General features: G+C 39.2%; 1 protein-coding gene across 2 annotated transcripts in view; it reads left to right on the top strand.

Annotated features, from left to right (window-relative positions):
- The first annotated feature begins 1,307 nt into the window (after window positions 1-1,307).
- USP47 (ubiquitin specific peptidase 47) overlaps window positions 1,308-18,197 on the top strand; it is a 105,113-nt gene continuing 88,223 nt past the window's right edge. The window contains exon 1 of one of the 2 annotated variants that reach the window (XM_040258371.1): window positions 1,308-3,722. In XM_040258371.1, the coding sequence (XP_040114305.1) occupies window positions 3,684-3,722 (39 nt within the window). In that variant the 5' untranslated portion in view covers window positions 1,308-3,683. The remainder of the gene's footprint in view (window positions 3,723-18,197) is intronic. The other variant, XM_040258370.1, reaches the window with a different exon arrangement.

Genomic DNA, 18,197 nt, shown 5'->3' with positions numbered 1-18,197 from the left:
CTTAGTACATTTTTAAAAACATGAATCTCATGTAAAAAATGTTATTAATTCAACAAAAATTTATGAAGCATCTATTATGTGCCAGGCACTGAAGAGTGGTTGTTAAAGCCCTCTTTGAGCAACTGAGAGAGCCCCAAATAACAAAGCAGAACTAGATAAGAGCAAAGACTTGGGGGAAGAACATCTTAGAGAAAGGAAATAACAAGGCAAAGGATTTATAGCAGAGGTAAGCAATGTATTTAAAAGTTTCAGTAAAGGCAGAGCAGCTGGGTCATTGGTGAAAGCAAAAGAGTGGTAGATGAGATGAACAAGGAAGACAGGGCTAGATAACATTGGGTTTTACCAATGACCATAGCAAGGAATATGGATTTTATGCTGAGCGAGATGGGAAGAAAGAGATACCATCTAATAAATTTTTTAAAGACCACCACTGTGGAGTGCTGCGTGGAGTATAAACTCTTGAGGGAGTGGGGGCAGAGTAGAAACCAGGAGCCAGGAGTTAGGAGACAAATGCATTAGTTCAGGCAAGAAAAGATGGTGATTAGAGTGAGATGGGCAGCAGTAGATATAAAGAGAAGCCGTCAGAGACTTCAGTGGCTGAGACTCCATGCTCCTAAAGGAGGGGGCCTGGATTCAATCCTTGGCTGGGAAACTAGATCTTACATGCTGCAATGAAGACACACACAGCCAATTTAAAAAAAAATGGTTGGATTGGGATATATTTTATTTCAGAGTGAGAAGCAACAGCACTTAGTAATGAATTGAATGTAAGATGAAGATCCTCAAGATTTTGGTTTGACAGACTGAACTGAGGATGGTGTAGGCTATTGAGATGGGGAGAATTGACAGAGTAAATATTGCAGGAGGTAGGTGGGAGACTTGGAAATCAAATGTTTTACTTCATTCAAGCTAAATGTGAGACATTTTGAGTCATCAAAAAGGTAGATGAATGCATGCATTTGGAGCCCCTGAGAGAAGTCAAGGCTGGAGACATAAAATCTATACGTAAAATAAACACATATACATGTAATAGTAATAATTTTATTTACTAGAAAGGTAGCCATACCTATTTGTTCATTTATTAATCAATTCTGCATTCATATATACTTATCCACAAATGTTTATTGTATACATACCAAGACATCAGGCTCTAGTACATTCATGCCAATGGCATTTAAAGAGAAGGGTGCAACCAGAGATGGTGGGTGGTGGAAAGAAAATAATAAAACTTTTAAAAATATTTATTTTTTATCTAAAAACAAAAAAGTTAAGTCTTTCAAATATTTAATATATAGATTGACACTGGCATCTCACTACTGAGTGAAAAGTGTGAGACAACATGGAAAATAATTTGGAGATTTCTTCATTTTCTTTTGTCTTAATATATTGTGATTTCCTCTAGTTTAGGTGTGCTGGGTTAAGCAGATTTACCAATTATATTGTTATTTCATTAAATTAACCCCCACAAAAATGAAAGTAGCTAAAAAAGATTTCTGGAAAGAAAACATGAGTTGGAGATAATAAAGCAGGCGTAAAGGGGAAGATGATAGAGATGACATACCTGCTTCTAGCATGAGCTCTACAGAAGCCATCTTATTAAGTAGTGGGCATGACATTTTGAAATCAGAGGTTTGAGAATATTTCCATTATGTGATTTTGATGTAAAATGACATATTGGGTGCTATCCAAGACTGGATAGTGAGGCAAGTGAGGCATTCACTTCAGGCCCAAAATTTAAGAGGATGCCCCAAAATCAGCAATCAAGATGAACATCTACATGCAATATTTTAAAAAGTCACAATGGATGCAAAAATCTATGATACACAAAAATCAAAAATTTAAATACAAGATCAGTATTCAAAAAAAAAAACACCTTATACATGTATACTAAAACTTGAAGGCAGAATTTTCCAACCTGTTAGAAGAAATCTTCCAAGCAATGCATTCCAAAGAGTTTTGAAAATATATAAAAATGCAACATCTTCTGACTGACATCAGGGAAGATAGAAAGTTACTAGCTGAGTTTCAAACAAAAACTTTTCATGGTTGGTGGATGGAAGTGACAAAAAGGGATACTTGCATTAGTAAGAGCCGCCAAAGATGTATTTCTTCCATTAGGATTTACATACCTTGTGAGTTATCTTTTTCAGCTTATGACAGCCGTTAAATCGAAGTACAGAAATAACCTGAACGTTGAATCACATATTTTAATAACTGTTTCATAAAGTATTACAGATTTTTTAAATCACTGAGACTTAAGTCAATCATATTGCTTTCACTAAATATTTTTAGTGAAAATAACACGGATTTTTAGAAGATAATGAATATAGAAAATAACTCTTAGCTACTTTAAATGTTTGTTTCATCTTTATCCTTTTTACACTTTTAAAAGGCTTTACCTCATACACAACAGGACGTGTCTAAACTTACGTTTAAGTATAGAGACTTTTTGTAATACAGAAGCGCAATAAAAAAAAAAAAAAACGTTTGGAGAGCACACCCAGTTTAGACAGGTAGTTGATACTGTGGGTGTTAGGAACGTATCAGAATTATATTATCACAGAGTGCGAAAACATCGCTGTACCACAGAAGTCTTCAAGAAGGACATCCCACCAGGTTTTCCTAAGGGAAGTTTGAGGAATGAGCAGGATTTAGAAAAATAACCATGGCAAAATTTGCTGCCTATAAAACAGTACAAATGCTTACTGCCAGAGATTAACGTACTTTAAAAACATTTTAAAAAGAGGATCCTAGGTCCAAACTGCAGCCCCACTCTCTGAAGCTATCTCAGTCCCAGACTTGAACCTGTCCGAGGAGGAAGTTCCCCGAACTGGCCCAGCAGAGTGCCGCTCTGATGGAGGGGGGCTGGAGGGAAAGTGATACCTCTTTCGCGAGCTATGGACTTGTCCCCTCCCCAAGCAGGAGACCAGACTTGAGGTCTCTCGAGCCGGGCCCTCGGGAGGGTGGGGAAAGGGGGAAAGAAAACGCAGACACGGCTGGGACCGTGTCTGAGGGCGGAGGCCGGGAGGCAGTCCGTGATGCTTTCTCTTCCAGGCAGAGGCCGGAGGTCTGTGAAGAGAGGAAGAGTTCAGGAGCTCCTCTAACAGGGAGGGCGAGCAGTGTTGGTAGTAGGGCCAGAGGTGAGGCTTTAGGGTCGAGTCTCTCCCCGGTGGGCGGAGAGTCCGAAGAGCCCTGAAAGGCATGGAGGACCTGAGGCCTGGGCCTTTCCCTGCCGGCAGAGGGAGTCCCGAGATGGACAGTCTGGAATCCCTCTCCGAAAAGCGTTTCCTTGGCCGCTCAACCAATTTTATACATCTCGAAGCCGAGTGAGAGCCGAGGTAATTAACTGCGAACGACAGCTGTCTGGGTACCTTGGGCGCCAGGCGCCGGGACCGAAGCCCGACGGTCCGAATTCTCGCGAGAGCGGCCGCCGCCATTTTTCCATTGATTGCGGCCGGCGGGGGGAGGGGCCGACGACGAAGGCGACGGCGACGGCGGCGGCGGAGCCTTGGGTCGGTGTCTGCGCGTTGGTGCCTGAGGCCCAGGTTGAGGCCTCCGCGATAGCCCGAGCGCGGGCGGTGGAGAGGATGACTTCCGCCGCCGTTTTTCTCCTGAGCTAGAGAGGCGCCGCCACCCTCCCCCTCCTCCGGCAGGGCGGAGAGGAGCGGCCGGGAGTCTGAGCGATGGTGCCCGGCGAGGAGAACCAACTGGTCCCGAAGGAGGTGAGGGGCCGGCGGAGGAGGCTAGGCCCGAGGCCTGCGGCCGCTGCGAGCAGCGCAGGCCGGGGGCGAGGGGCGGGCTGCCGGCCCAGCTCGTGGGCTGGCCGGGCCGTGGGCGAAGGAGGAGGTGTGTGGTGCGGGGTTGGGGGCTGGTGCATGGTGGGTGCGGCGAGCAGCTGGGAAACCGGGCTGCATCTCGGGGGTCGAGGGAGCGGAGACCTCTCCCCTTGGATTTGTGGTGCTGGACAATAAACGGAGTGGACTGGAAGGAATCTGGTGTTGCTCTAGGGGGAGAGGGTAGCTTAAGTATTTAACATATTTAGCCAAGGTGGAGAGGTAATTTCAAAGAAAAAATTCTGCAACAGTGGCCGATGTGCACGACAGGGTGACGGTGCTGCTTCTGGTTTTGACAGTGGCATAGCTCTCAGGGCTTGTGAAATCTACGCCCAACTTGAGCTTTGTGCAAGGGCAGTTAACTGTTACGACTTTTTTGAACTCCTGTTTCTTACTTGGTGGTACTATGGGCCTGCCTAAATGAGGCCTACCGAAGACCGTTGAAAAGTAGCAAATGTGACTTTCAAGTAAAGGTAAGAGGTAGCGAAGCATTACCATATGGAGAGTTGAACTACTTTTTGTAGTTGGGTTGTGTATGCCAGTTTGGGTGACTTATTACATTCTTAAAAGCAAGTGATATGAGAAGGCTTGACTTCTTGGCTTCTCTTGAATAGCAGGAGAAGATTAATGATAGAATCCAGCGCTGGCCAGTGAATTTCAATATATTAATAGTATCTCTGTTGGGTTTAGAAATATCTTCAGGGTGTCCAAATGTGTATTTTTAACTGGCTGATCATCAGGCGAATGCTTTGGATTTTTATTTCTCGTATACCTCAAATAGATGCAAGTGTTGGTTGAAATTAGCTATATCGGATCTTGATAGTTGTGGGTGATCTTAAAATTTTTTAATTCTTTTTTTTCTTTTTGCCTTTTTTGTTTGCTTGTAGCTATTTGTTGCTACTTGAGCAAGCTCTGACACTGCAAAAGTATTATTGGAGTTGTGTATAAGTGATAGGAATATTTTCCCAACTTTATCAGATGATTGTTTTGCAAGGACAGTTTTTTAAAACTCAGTTCTTATGGGTCAGTATTTATTCATCAAGCACCATCTGCACAGAAAATAATAAACAGATGAATTAATCAGAATTCTTGCCTTGGGAACTTCTAAGGCTACTAAGAAAGGTAACACTAGTATTCGTTGAGCTCCAAGTAGGGGCTAAGCAATTTTCTACAGAAGTAAACTCTTAATCAAGGATGAAAGTGATAGATACTATGAGATAGATATTAAAAATGAATTTTCTTTTAGAGCTACACAGTGCTGGTTTTCGTTTCCATGAAAAGCAAAGTTAGTCCTTTCTTAATTTTTTGACCATTAGAAAATATTTGTGGAACTTTGCTTTATGAAAGCTCAATATTAGGTTTATTTCCCTAATAATTTGCTTTATAGAAAACATGATCCAGAGATACTGCCACAGGAACATACCTGCAGTGCTGCTTTTACCTTTTGGATTTTAGAGGTTAAATGCCTCACTGATGGGTGGGAAGAGATTTGGGGTGGGTAGGGAGATCCAAGAGGGGAGGGATATATGTATACATACAGCTGATTTACTTCCTTGTACAGCAGAAATTAACCTATACTGTAATAAAATTTTTTTTTTTTTTTTTTAAGATTGAATGCCTCTCCTTTAAGACTAATCCCTTTACCTGAGCCTTCAAACTCATCCTGAGTTCTGACTTTTTTGTTTCTTACTCCTTCTGGATCACATGCCTTTATTTTCTATTCCCCAGACTCATCTTCAGTCTTTTCTTTTTCCCTGACTCCTTTCATGATTCCTGGAAGCGTGCACAGTACTCTCAAATCTCAGGTCTGTCATTTTTTTCACTAGTTAAGTGGTTCATTCTTTTTCGATGGCCATACTCCTCTTCTTTGCTGCTTCTCTTCCTTGAGTTTTCTTTTGCATTTGATACTTAAAAAAAATCCTTGATTTTAGTAATACTGTATTTTGGGCCCTTTTTCTCATACCTGTTTGTCCTGTCTGGTCACTCATTTGGTCAGTGTCTTTCTTTTTTTCTGTGTCTTTAATTATCACTTTTGTCTGATCTTTGTCATCCTCTGTCTGGTAGAAGTAGAATTATATAGTGTTAAAGCTGAGAGAGCACATAGTGATATGATCACCTGGTATTATAACTTACGCCCCTTCACTTTTACAGATAAGGAAATTAGGGCCAGAGGATTGAAAAGGACTTGTTCAGGGTCACATAATGAGTAAATAAATGACAGAGCTAGGACTAGAACTCACATCCTCTTGATTATACTCTTACTTTACACATCCCTCCATGTAACCTAGAGGCTCTGTAAGAATGGTTTGTAACTCTCTAACTATATTTATTATGTGAAAATAAATTACAGGATTTTAAAATGTCTTGGTTCTGTTCTAATGGCTTATTACCAACTATATGGAGAGCTTTATCTTTTTTTTTTTTTAAGGGAATCTCTGACCCTTACTAGATTTAGATATATTGATGAAGTGTGTGCATTCATGTGTGTGCAGTTGTTGAACGAATAATATATTATTCTGGTCCTAGAAGCTCAAGGACAAAACTGTACCTTAGACTGCTGAAGAAGGCAGCTAAGTGTCATGCAGGGCTTGGCAAACTATAGTCCCTGGGCCAAATTCAGCCTGTAGCGTGTTTTGTTTGGCCCATGATTTAAGAATGATTTTTACATTGTCAAATTGTTGAAAAATATCAAAATAATAATAATCTGTGATACATGGAAGTATATGAAATTCAGATTTCAGTATTCATAAATAAAGTTTTATTGGAACACAGCCATGCCCATTTTTTACTATTGTCTATGGCTATAGTAAAGTAGTTGATACAGATGCTGTATACAGGATACATTTGAAGTTACTTAGCTTGGCGGTCAAGACTTAGTATTGATACAGTTTGATTCTGGCCACAATCCGCCCTTTCGGAAAGCTTATCTCTTCTCCTTCAAAGCAAGTTTTTAATGTAGCCAAACAGGTTTTTCTTTAACTTGCTTTTCACTTCTATTTGTGCTGCCTCTTTCCTACTTCTGCCCACCAATTCAGAACATTCATACACATCTTTCCTAAGTATCTCATATCTCATTTATTCTTAAAAAACGTTTCTGACCATTTAACCTTAAGGATTTCTCCTCCTTAGAAGACTTATATATGAACAGAATTCATTTGCCAATTAGTACAAATAGTATCTATTATGGGCTTCCCTGGTGGCTCAGATGGTAAAGCGTCTGCCTGCAATGCAGGAGACCTGGGTTTGATCTGTGGATTGGGAAGACCTCCTGGAGAAGGAAATGGCAACCCACTCTAGTACTCTTGCCTGGAAAATTCCATGGATGGAGGAGCCTGATAGGCTACAGTCCATGGGATCGCAAAGAATCAGACACGACTGAGCAGAGTCACTGGCTCACTGGTCATTATTATAGTCTCAACTGTATTTTATTAGTATTCATGATGGATGTCTTGACAGCAGAGATCTTTGTGTCTCTCTCACCCGTGCCCTTTTTTTTTTTTTAATATGTACTATAGGTTTAGGTTTGTCTAGGTTTGTGAAGATATAGGTTAGTACCTTGTCTAGGTTTGTCTAGGTCTGGTTTGTCTAGGTTTGACAGACCTAGACAATGTATTAAAAAGCAGAGACATCAGTTTGCTGACAAAGGTCCATAGAGTCAAAGCAGTGGTTTTTCCAGTAGTCATGTATGGATGTGAGAGTTGGACCATAAAGAAGGCTGAGCACTGAAGAATTAATGCTTTTGAATTGTAATGCTGGAGAAGACTCTTGAGAGTCCCTTGTACAGCAGGGAGATCAAACCAGTCAATCCTAAAGGAAATCAATCCCGAATGTCCATTGGAAGGACTGATGCTGAAGCTCCAATACTTGCCCACCTGATGAGAAGAGCCAGCTCATTGGAAAAAAACCCTGATGCTGGGAAGGATCAAGGGCAGGAGGAAAAAGGGGTGACTGAGGATGAGATCGTTGGATTGCATCACTGATTAAATGAACATGAGTTTGTGCAAACTCCAGAAGATTGTGAAGGATAGGGAAGCCTGGTGTGCTGCACTCCATGGGGTCCCAAAATGTCAGACACAACTGAATGACTGAACAACAACTATAGGTCTAGGACAGTGTCCGTTCTGAAGCAGATCTTCAGCAATATTCATTGATCTGGTTACAGGGTTGCAAGGAAACCAGTTTCTAACCAATTTCCCCTGCTTGGATGTTTTTCATAACATCCTTGGCAAGCTGTTTTCCAACCTCAGCTTGAATACCTTCATGACATCTCGGGTAATATCTTTGTCTTTTAAGAGATCTGTTTTAAGTTTTTGAGCTGAGAGAAGTCTAGATCTCTATAACTGCCATCTTTTGATTGTTGGCTCTGGATAGCAGAGAAATTTTAAATCATTTTCCAAAGGATAGCTTTTTTCCATTGTTGAACATGGGGGAAGGGAGTAGGAGGATCAAGCTCTGTTTTAAAGTCTGAGCCTCCTCAGTTCTCTTAAGTGTTTCTCAGCTTGCTCTGTTTAGGACATAATCGAGTGTTTTTAGTATTTCTCCTAGTTGTTGTACCCAGAGGAGAGCACAGACAGTGTGGTCTGTTCTGTATGGTTAACAATAAACTTTTCCCCTCACCTTTTCACTCTACTGTATGTCTTTGAATTGTTGTATGTTGATGTTGACTCTGAGATCTTTTGCTTTTAATATTACAATTTTTATTTATTGCTTTGTTGCTTTTATTGTTTCTTTATAAGGAATTTGTGACATTAATATTTGTTAAGTACTCACTGTACATTGCTGTATGCTGGCATACAGGGAACATTTAGAAATAGTAGAAAATTATTTTTTCCTCAAGTATCTTCTGGTATAATTAAGAATATTACAATGTACCTAGTGGTTTTAAAATAATACTTTCACTGCAAAAAGTGGTGTCCAAGGAGAATATAAATGTAGAAAGGATGGAAAAGTGAAAGAAAAGAATATGTGGTTCCATATCTCAGTGGATTTTTTTCTGCTTCTCTTTAATAATCACTACTTCTCTTATTGTGGAGCACAGGCTTAATTGCCCCACAGCATGGAAGTCTTCCCAGACCAGGGATTAACCCATGTCTTCTGCATTGGCAGGTGGGTTCTTAACCAGGGAAGTCAATAAACACCACTTCTATCTGGAACTAATGATGATACTAATAATCCAAAATTTATTGAGCATGTATTAAATGTCAAATACTGTTGTATGTGCTTTGTGTGTATTAACTCATTTGAACTTCACAATGACCTCATAACTCTATCAGGACCATTGATACTGAGAGCCCCCAAAACATTAAAACAGCTTGTTTTTCATCTCTAGTGTCCTTTTTTTTTTAAATCAGTTCCATCAGTATCTACTATGGAGCATGTCAAATGAATATTCTTTTGATTTGTATGGCTTCAACCTTTGATTGTAATTTACATGTTTTTAATATCTCAAGCCCTTATCTCTCTTCTAGTTTCAGACTTCCACCTGCATACTGGATATCTGTAGTTGGTTGTACTCTAGGACCTATAGATTAAATACGTGTAGTATCAACCTCATTTCTCTTTCCTCTCTTCTTAGTCCTCCTCCCAGCATAATTCTTTGTATTCTCTTATTCAGTTCGTGTCATCATCTTCTGTTTGCTTAAGTTAGAACATTTTTTTAACAACTCCTTTTTGCATCTGTAGTTAGACCATCACTTGCAAAATGTCTCTTGTATCCTATCTTTCTCTTTTTGGCTCTGCCTCTATCTATTGTCTCATTCCAATATAGGCTCTTTAAATGGTCTCTGTGCTTCTAGGCTCTTTTCTTTAGGAACTGTCTTCCCCACAATAGCCATTACTTTCTAAAACACATGAGATTATGACTTAGCTGTTTTAAAATTTAGAATTATTACCCTCTGATTGCAAATCAAATACTAGATACAATTTATAAACACTTTGTGCCAGACACTATTAAACAGTTTACACTCTTTTCTCATTTAATGCATATAAAGCTCTTTAAGGCAGCTCTTTCACTGTGTATTTTGTAGATAGATAGAAAGTATGCATAAAGGGTAAATAAATACCTCAGAGTTGTTTAGCTGTTTGTTTCTGAGTCACTGTGGCCTTAAGCAGTAGGAAAGTCCTTCATAATATAGTCTCAATTGATTTGTTTTTTACAATTAATTTTTATCAAAGTTATACATGCACATATTTAAAAGAGTTGAATAGCTCTGCTGTACAGATTCCCCTCCCCTTCCATTTCAGGCTCTCCAGAGGCAACCACTTTCAACTCATTCTTCAGATATTTATCTCCACATTTCAAAGTCGTGTTCCTGTCGTTTTCCTTCGCGATTTTTTCAGTTGAAGAAGTTGTCTACTGACCTCCCACGATGGAAGTTTGGGCTTACTACTATCCCCAAACACAGAGACACACTTCTCATTTCTGCCCAGTCATCCCAGTATTGTCAGATTGCAAGTTGTTCGGATACGTAAAAGTTCAAAGTTTATGTCAATGTGACTATATACATAGTTGAGCTTTGTAGTTTATAGTGATTATTTTCCCTTCCTGTGTAGCATTTTGTGTTTTCCATGAATTAATATTTTCTAAAAATTTGCTTTTGCTTAGTTTTCTGTGTACTTATCATTAATTTCACCAGGTGCTTCTCAACTAAGGATATTGGCGATGTTGGGTAGGTGAGCAAAGGCAGGAGTGTGCTTCTGATGTCTAGTGAGCAGAAGCAAGCTATGCTGCCAAGCATCATCCTAACTGCACTAGACAGCCTTCTACAGCAAAGAATTATGTGGTCCAAAATGTCAATAGTGCTACTGTTGAGAAACCCTGAGTTAGTCCAAACTCTAAAGTGTATAAATCTTCTCGTTATTATGTTCAAACCTACCAGTTTCTTTGGATGAATTTTCTTGAATTGCAGCTGTTGTCTTAGATTTACGTTTATAATCATCTTAGTTTCCCGCAGGTCTGTCTAGGAGTTCCTGGTTCTGAATCTGATGCCTTCATCTTTCTTTGTGTTCTCATTTTGGAGGACCACTTTCAATAGCTTTCAGGATGGGCTGTAATTTTTTGAGACTTCACGTGCCTTAAAATGTTGTTTCTATTCTCTTTGTAGATAGTTTGGTAGGCAGGGAATTCTCTGTCAGAAATATTTTTTCTCAATTTTGAAAACATTGCTCCATTACTATCTTTTTTTCAGTGTTGCTGTTGAGACATCAGATGCCTAGAAGATTTTGAATTTTATTTTTCCTCTGGAAGCTTGAAGAATCTTTTCCTCTAGAGTTCTGAAATTTCTGGATTCTGTGTAAAGGTCTATTTTTCTCCATTTCTGCTAGATTCAGGGTAGTCTTATTCAATCTGAAATTTATCTTACCAGTTCTAGGAGATTTCCTTAAGTAATTTCTTTGGTTTCTTCCCCTTTGTTTTCTCTGTTTCTCTTGAACTCCTGTTGTTTAGGTGTTAGGCCTACTGACTGGCTTATCTAATTTTCTTCTGTGTTTACATCTATTTTCCATTTCTTTCTTTTTCCTCTGCTTTCTGGGAGATTTTTCTCAACTTTATCTTATAATTCTTCTACTAAGGTTTTATTTCTGCTATTATGTTTATAATTTCCGAGTACGTTTTTTTCCTAAAAAAGTTTAAATGATAATATTCTTTTGTTTCATGGATATAATATCTTTTCTCTCTTAGGAAGTTATTGATATGTTTCTTCTCTGAATATTCTCTTTTCTCCAAATTTCCTTTTTCTGTTTGTTAGCTTTGGGCTTTGTCTTTTATATTAGATGTTTTTTTTTAGATGTCTGGTGTTCCTTGGAAGTCAGTGCTTATTTAGAAGAGTGCCCTTACAAAGCTGAATGGAAGCTGTGCTAGTGAGTGATTATGGTTTTCCCTGTTCATTGGATATGTCTGGATAATTTCCTTAGACTCCCAGTGACAGGTTTTTCTCTTGTGCTGAATTGATTTCCCAGAAAAGATTTCTGGTCTGTTCCTTGAAGAGAACAGGCTTTGGAGTTGAGTACGAAAAGGGAATGTGGGTTTTATCATGAAGTACACAAGTACACTTCATTTAATTCTGCAGTTTTCAGTATGCATGCCTGCTGAGTTGAGTCTGACTCTGTGGCCCTAGACTGTAGCCCGCAAGGATCTTCCTGTCCATGGAATTCTCCAGGCAAGAATACTGGAATGGATTGCCATGCCCTCTTCCAGGGGATCTTCCCGACTCAGGGATTGAACCCAGGTCTCTTAAGTCTTCTGCATTGGCAAGCGGGTTTTATACCACTAGCACCACCTGGAAAGCCACTTTCCAGTATGGCAGCCTTCCAGTTTAGTTGCACCTGGCGTCCTCTTGTCCAGAGATACTTTGTTTTATACTCTCCTGAGATTGTTTAGTCTCTTGCCAAGAAAGGGTCAAAGAGTAGGAAAGAGAGGATCTGGAAGTTTTGACTGTTTCTTAAGCAGACTTTGATCTCCTATTCTAGCTTGGACCTCACTCTTGCTCCCAGAGTATCTGAAACAGCTAGTTCCTGAGCCTTTTAGGTTTTTCTTTTTTTTTTTAAATAGAAGTCTTGAAAAAGGAGTACACGGAGTTCCCGTATACCCATCACCAAGCTTTTTCTTATGATAGTCTGTTTATATAAATCATAGAACACTTATTAAAAGTAAGAAACTAACCGTAGTACAATGCTATTTACTATAGAATTTATTTAGATTTAACTAGTTTTCCACTAATGTTTCTTTTTAGTCCAAGGTATAATACCAGAATAATCAGAATACCTCATTAAATTTTGTTGCCATGTCTCCTTAGTTTTCTTTATTTGTGACACTTTCTCAGACTTTTCTTTTTCATGACTTTGACATTTTAAACAGTACTAGTCATTTTTGCAAAATGGCTCTCAATTTGGGTTTGTCTGATGTTTTCTCAAGATCAGACAGAGGTTGTTAAAGAGAAGGATATCACAGAAGTGATACGTCCTTCTCAGTGCTTCATTTGGAGGGGGGTGGAGGTGACATGATGTTGATGTATCCTACTGGTAATATTAACCTTTGATCACTGGGTTCAGATGATTCTGCTAGGTTTCTCCACTGTAAAGTTACTATTTTCCTCTTTAATAATTACTAACTACTTTGAGACCATGCAGATATCCTGTTTCTGCTCAAACTTTTGCCCTCTAGTTTTAGCATCCATGTATAGATCTTGCTACTGTTAAGATTTTCTCTTTCCCTCATTTCTACATTTATTAATTGGAATTCTTAAGTGAGCAGAAGCTGTCCCTTCTCCCCCATTTATTTACTTATTTATTTATATTAGTGTAGACTTAGAGATTTTATTTTATTCTTTGTATTATAACCCCAAATTATTGTTACTAATTTTGTTGCTCAGGCTTTTGCAGTCTTGGCCAAGGAAGCTCTTTCTGATTGGCATCTGTGCCCATCCTTGCTTTTTGAGCACGTCTTTACTTTGTGACACCACATAATGCTTCAGCCCATCTTCTCTTGGCGCTGCCTCAACACTACGATGAAGCACTTCTCCAAAGAGTTTAGAGGTCTGTTGCTGTAAATGTAAATGTGGTATTAGCTATAAACCAGGTGTCTTTGTTTTTTGTCTAGGCTAATAATATAGGTTTCAACCTTCTCTGGTGTAGAGTCATTACCACCTGTTCTGCTTTCCAGCTTCTAAAATCGTGTTTTTGGTTTCCTATGGATTTATGCTCTTTGAAAGTTTTCTGTATTCTTGTTTCAGAGATATTTTGGGAAGCTTTAGAGCTAACTGCTTGCATTCACTCTGTCCTCTTTAACCAGAAATTCTTAATGCTTTTGTTGTCTCCTGCCCCAAGCCAATTTTGTTTTAGCCACATTCAGCTACATTAGTGGCTATTCTCTGATGTGCCATATGCTGTCCTGTGTCACTTGCCCTGAGTGAATAATACAAAGTATTTTTGTAACATCTGTTTTTTAGGGAGTTTTAAATGGGTGAACTTTGATTTTTACATGAAAACTACTATTTAAGTACTTTCTTAAGTACATTGTTAGGATTGTTGCCTCTCTTTAATTTTCCGTTCTCTGAATTAGTCACATAAATGTTTTGTTTCTTAGTACCAGATATTGTAATTTTTTGCCAAAACAAAGGGGAGAAGCACAGTGTGTTTCCAGAGGACTTGTGTACCATCACCACCCTAGCCCAAATTGAAGAAAAAGATTGGGTTGAAAATAGGGAGTTGTGAAAAACATAGCATTAAATTTATTTTCAAATACCTATTGTAAATTAAGGTTCCAGAAGACGTCTACTTTAAAAACCAATTCATTGGTATTGAGGATCTTACTTAGTTAAGACAGCGTAATAGGTGTCATGATATGCAGAGGCATGTTCTTTCTGAGGCTTATTGCACAGATTTTAAAGTGTTCTATTCAAGTATTGCTGCTTACAATCTAATTTTCTACGAACCTTCTCTGTTGTTTTAGAAAAAAAAGTCTTGGCAGGACTTCTCTTCGTGGTCCAGTTGCTAAGACTCCGAGTTCCCAGTACAGAAGACCCAGGTTTAATCAGCAACTAAGACCCGCCGCAGCCAAATACATAAAAATCAACATTGAAATAAAAATTTTTTTAAGTCTTTGGCAAAATGTTTGTGACTGGCAGTGATGGCAGATGTTTGGCAAAAACGATGTGATCTTTTAGATCAAGATTCTTAATGTATATTTTTCCTGAGCCTGGTTTTCTGTTAGTATAATGGAAGAAGGGACGGATATAGTTGTAGTGTAAGTAAACAGATGTCTCCTCTCTGCTGCATACTTCTGTTTACTTTGTCTCAGGTTTGGGAACAGTAGTAATTGCACTATTCTTTTGTTTAATGAAACTAAACTGAACCAAGCATACATAAAGTAGACATAGAGGGAATTCCTTGGTGGCCCAGTGGGAAATACTTTGCCTTCCCATTAATGTAGGGAATGGTGGTTCGATCCCCAGTCAGGGAGGCGTAATCCCAGATGCCTCATGGCCAAAAAAATAAAACGTAAAACAGAAGCAGTATAGTAATAGATACAACGAAGCCTTAAAAAAAAATAAAGTAGCCATGGATATGAACATTTTCATTGATATAAGACTGTCACTGAAACCTACTGTTGAGAGTGTTGAGAGATTACTCTTTGTATGGAGATTACTTTTTGTATGAAACTTACTGAGATCTGTGTCTTGAATTTGTTGTGTTTCTTGTTTGTTTGTTGTTGTTGTTGTTTTGGCTATGCCATGCTGCTTGCAGAATCTCAGGTCCCCTGCAGCTGCTGCTAAGCCGCTTCAGTCGTGTCCGACTCTTTGCGACCCTATAGACAGCAGCCCACCAGGCTCTGCCATCCCTGGGATTCTCCAGGCAAGAACACTGGAGTGGGTTGCCATTTCCTTCTCAAGTACATGAAAGTAAAAAGTCAGTGAAATCGCTCAGTTGTGTCCTACTCTTAGCGACCCCATGGACTTTGCCTACCAGGCTCCTCCATCCATGGGATTTTCCAGGCAAGAGTACTGGAGTGGGTTGCCATTGCCTACTCCTAACAAGGATCAAAACTAGGCCCTGTCAGTGAAAGTGCTGAGTCCTAACCACTGGACTGCCAGGTAATTCCCAATATGTTTACATTTTATTTTTAAAATTAAAAAAAAAAAAATGTTTTTTGGCCATGCCATGCAACTGTCTTGAATTTTTTATGCTTTTTAAAAGCAAGCTGTTAAAATGCTACCTAAACAGCAAAATCTAGCCCTTTTTATTAGTATAAGAAACCTTTCCTGATTTTCCTCTTCCAATCTAATACCATTTTTCTAACCCTGAAATGCCATAATGCTGTAGCTTTTGACATTTGAAAAATTACACCTCTTTATTATAAGTTAATTCAAAGTCAAGCACAACAGTCAGAGTGCCTCGGTTCAAATACCAGTTTTGTGACCTTGGGCAAGTTATTTAACTTCCCAGTACCTAAGTTAAATGTGGATACTAGTAACTATCTCCTTGGGCTTTTGGGAAAATATAATGAGTTAATACATATAGAGTGTCTTTTACTTAATAAGCATTTTTATAAAAGTGTTATCTGTTAGAATAAATGTTACTACCTTCATTATTGTTATTACCTTCATCCTGTATTGGTTTAGGGGCCAGCATAATATGCTATATGTGAATATGTATCGATTAAATAAAAATGAAATCATGTCTTAGTTATTAAATATGCTTAGTTGTTTGAAGTCATGGATCTGATATGACCTGTCAGCATAAATCCTAAATGATTGTTAGATTTGATAGGTTTTTTTATATTGTCAAGTAAGACCTGTTTTTACTGCTTTTTAATAATTGAAACGTAACAAAGTACAGCTTTTAAATGAAATTTTTTAGTCTAATATCCTAAGAAAAATTGATTTAGAATATATAGATATTTGTTGAAATAACTTACTAGATTAACAGGTTATTTATAAGATTCACTGTGAAATGTTATTTTAAAGTGGGATCCATGTTAAGAATGTTTGTTTCTGGGAGAACTTAATGTGTTTGATAACTCTGACTTTCGAAAACTCTGGAGTATAGCCAGTTGACATGAATAGAAGAACCAGTTAACTTGTCTTTTCTGTCAGTTGTATTACTGATTGTGGGCTTCCCAGCTGGCTCAGTGGTAAAGATTTTGCCTGCCAAGCAGGACACATAGCTTGGATCCCTGGGTCAGAAAGATCTCCTGGAGAAGGAAATGGCTACCACTCCAGGGCTTCCCTGGTGGCTCAGACGTTGCCTACAATGCGGGAGACCCAGGTTCGATCCCTGGGTCGGGAAGATCCCCTGGAGAAGGAAATGGTAACCCACTCCAGTATTCTTGCCTGGAGAATCCCGTGGACGGAGAAGCCTGGTAGGCTACAGTCCAGGGGGTCGCAAAGAGCTGGACACGACTGAGCAACTTCACTTTAACTTTCCACTATTCTTGCCTGAGAAATCCCGTAGCCAGAGGAGCCTAGTGGGGCCACGGTCTATGAGGTCGCAGAAGAATGAGGCACAACTTAGTGACTTAGTTCAGTTCAGTCACTCAGTTGTGTCTGACTCTTTGAGGCCCCATGGACTGCAGCACTCCAGGCCTCCCTGTCCATCACCAACTCCCGGAGTTTACTCAAACTCATGTCCATTGAGTCGGTGATGCCATCCAACTATCTCATCCTCTGTTGTCCCCTCCTCTTCCTGCCTTCAATCTTTCCCAGCATCAGAGTGTTTTCAGATGAGTCAGTTCTTCGTATCAGGTGACCAAAGTATTGGGAGCTTCAACATCAGTATCAGTCCTTCCACTGGTGAATATTCAGGACTGATTTCCTTTAGATTGGACTGGTTGGATCTCCTTGCAGTCCAAGGGACTCTCAAGAGTCTCCTCCAACACCACAGTTCAAAAGCATCAGGTCTTCAGTGCTCTGCTTTCTTTATAGTCCACCTCTCACATCCATCCATGACTACTGGAAGAACCATAGCTTTGACTAGACGGACCTTTGTTGGCTACACAACAACAATATGACTGCTTTAAATTTGATGCTGTGTGATTGCCATAAGACTTGCAGAGTTGTTCACATATTAGCAGAAATACAGTGGCTTTCCAGTAGAGAAAAATTAATGGCTAAGTGACATAGTTAAGAAAAAAGATCTGGACTTAAATCTTTCTGTACAGCAGGGGTCCCTACAAACCCCAGGCCAGGGACAGGTACCAATCTGCAGCCTGTTAGGAACTGGGCTACATAACAGGTGGGGAGTGCCAGGTGAAACACAGAGTCTCCCCCATGCACCCCTCCCTCCCTCTGTGGAAAATTGTCTACCGTGAAGCCGATTTCTGGTGCCCAAAAGGTTGGTGACCACTGGTATACAGTGAGTCTAGCACCTTTGGTTTAACTTTGGGGAAACCACGCCCTTCATTTATTTACCTAAGTGAAATTCTCTAGTGTAAACAAAGCATTGTAGTTTGACTATAAATATCTTTCCTGTTTCAAATGATATTACCTGTTTTTATTTCATCATAAATATACTTTAATTTTTCTCAATGTAGATTTCTGTAGCTCCTAATACTGTTGAATTCATTCAGTTAAGCACTGAGTTAGTAGCTGCCATGGATCAGAGAATCAAAGATGAATAAGAAATCTGACCTAGTACTAGATGCTAGTCTAATTTAGTCTAGTTTGGGAAACAAAAATTTATAAAGAGACAAATGCATAATGTGGAAATAAAGTGGGACCCTAAGGGAGGGAGGCCAGCTTTACTTAGGGGGTTCTGTTAGAACACTTAAATTGGGTTGCAAAAGATGACTGCCAAGTAAAGAGAAGATAAGAGCTTTTAGTTAGGAAAAATAACATTTCAAATACTAACATCTATAATGCATTTTAAAAG

Source organism: Oryx dammah, unplaced genomic scaffold (assembly GCF_014754425.2).
Source record: "Oryx dammah isolate SB20612 unplaced genomic scaffold, SCBI_Odam_1.1 HiC_scaffold_17, whole genome shotgun sequence".
Lineage (NCBI taxonomy): Eukaryota > Metazoa > Chordata > Mammalia > Artiodactyla > Bovidae > Oryx > Oryx dammah.
The sequence above is the reverse complement of the archived record's forward strand: the minus strand, read 5'-3'. Positions and strand labels throughout refer to the sequence as shown.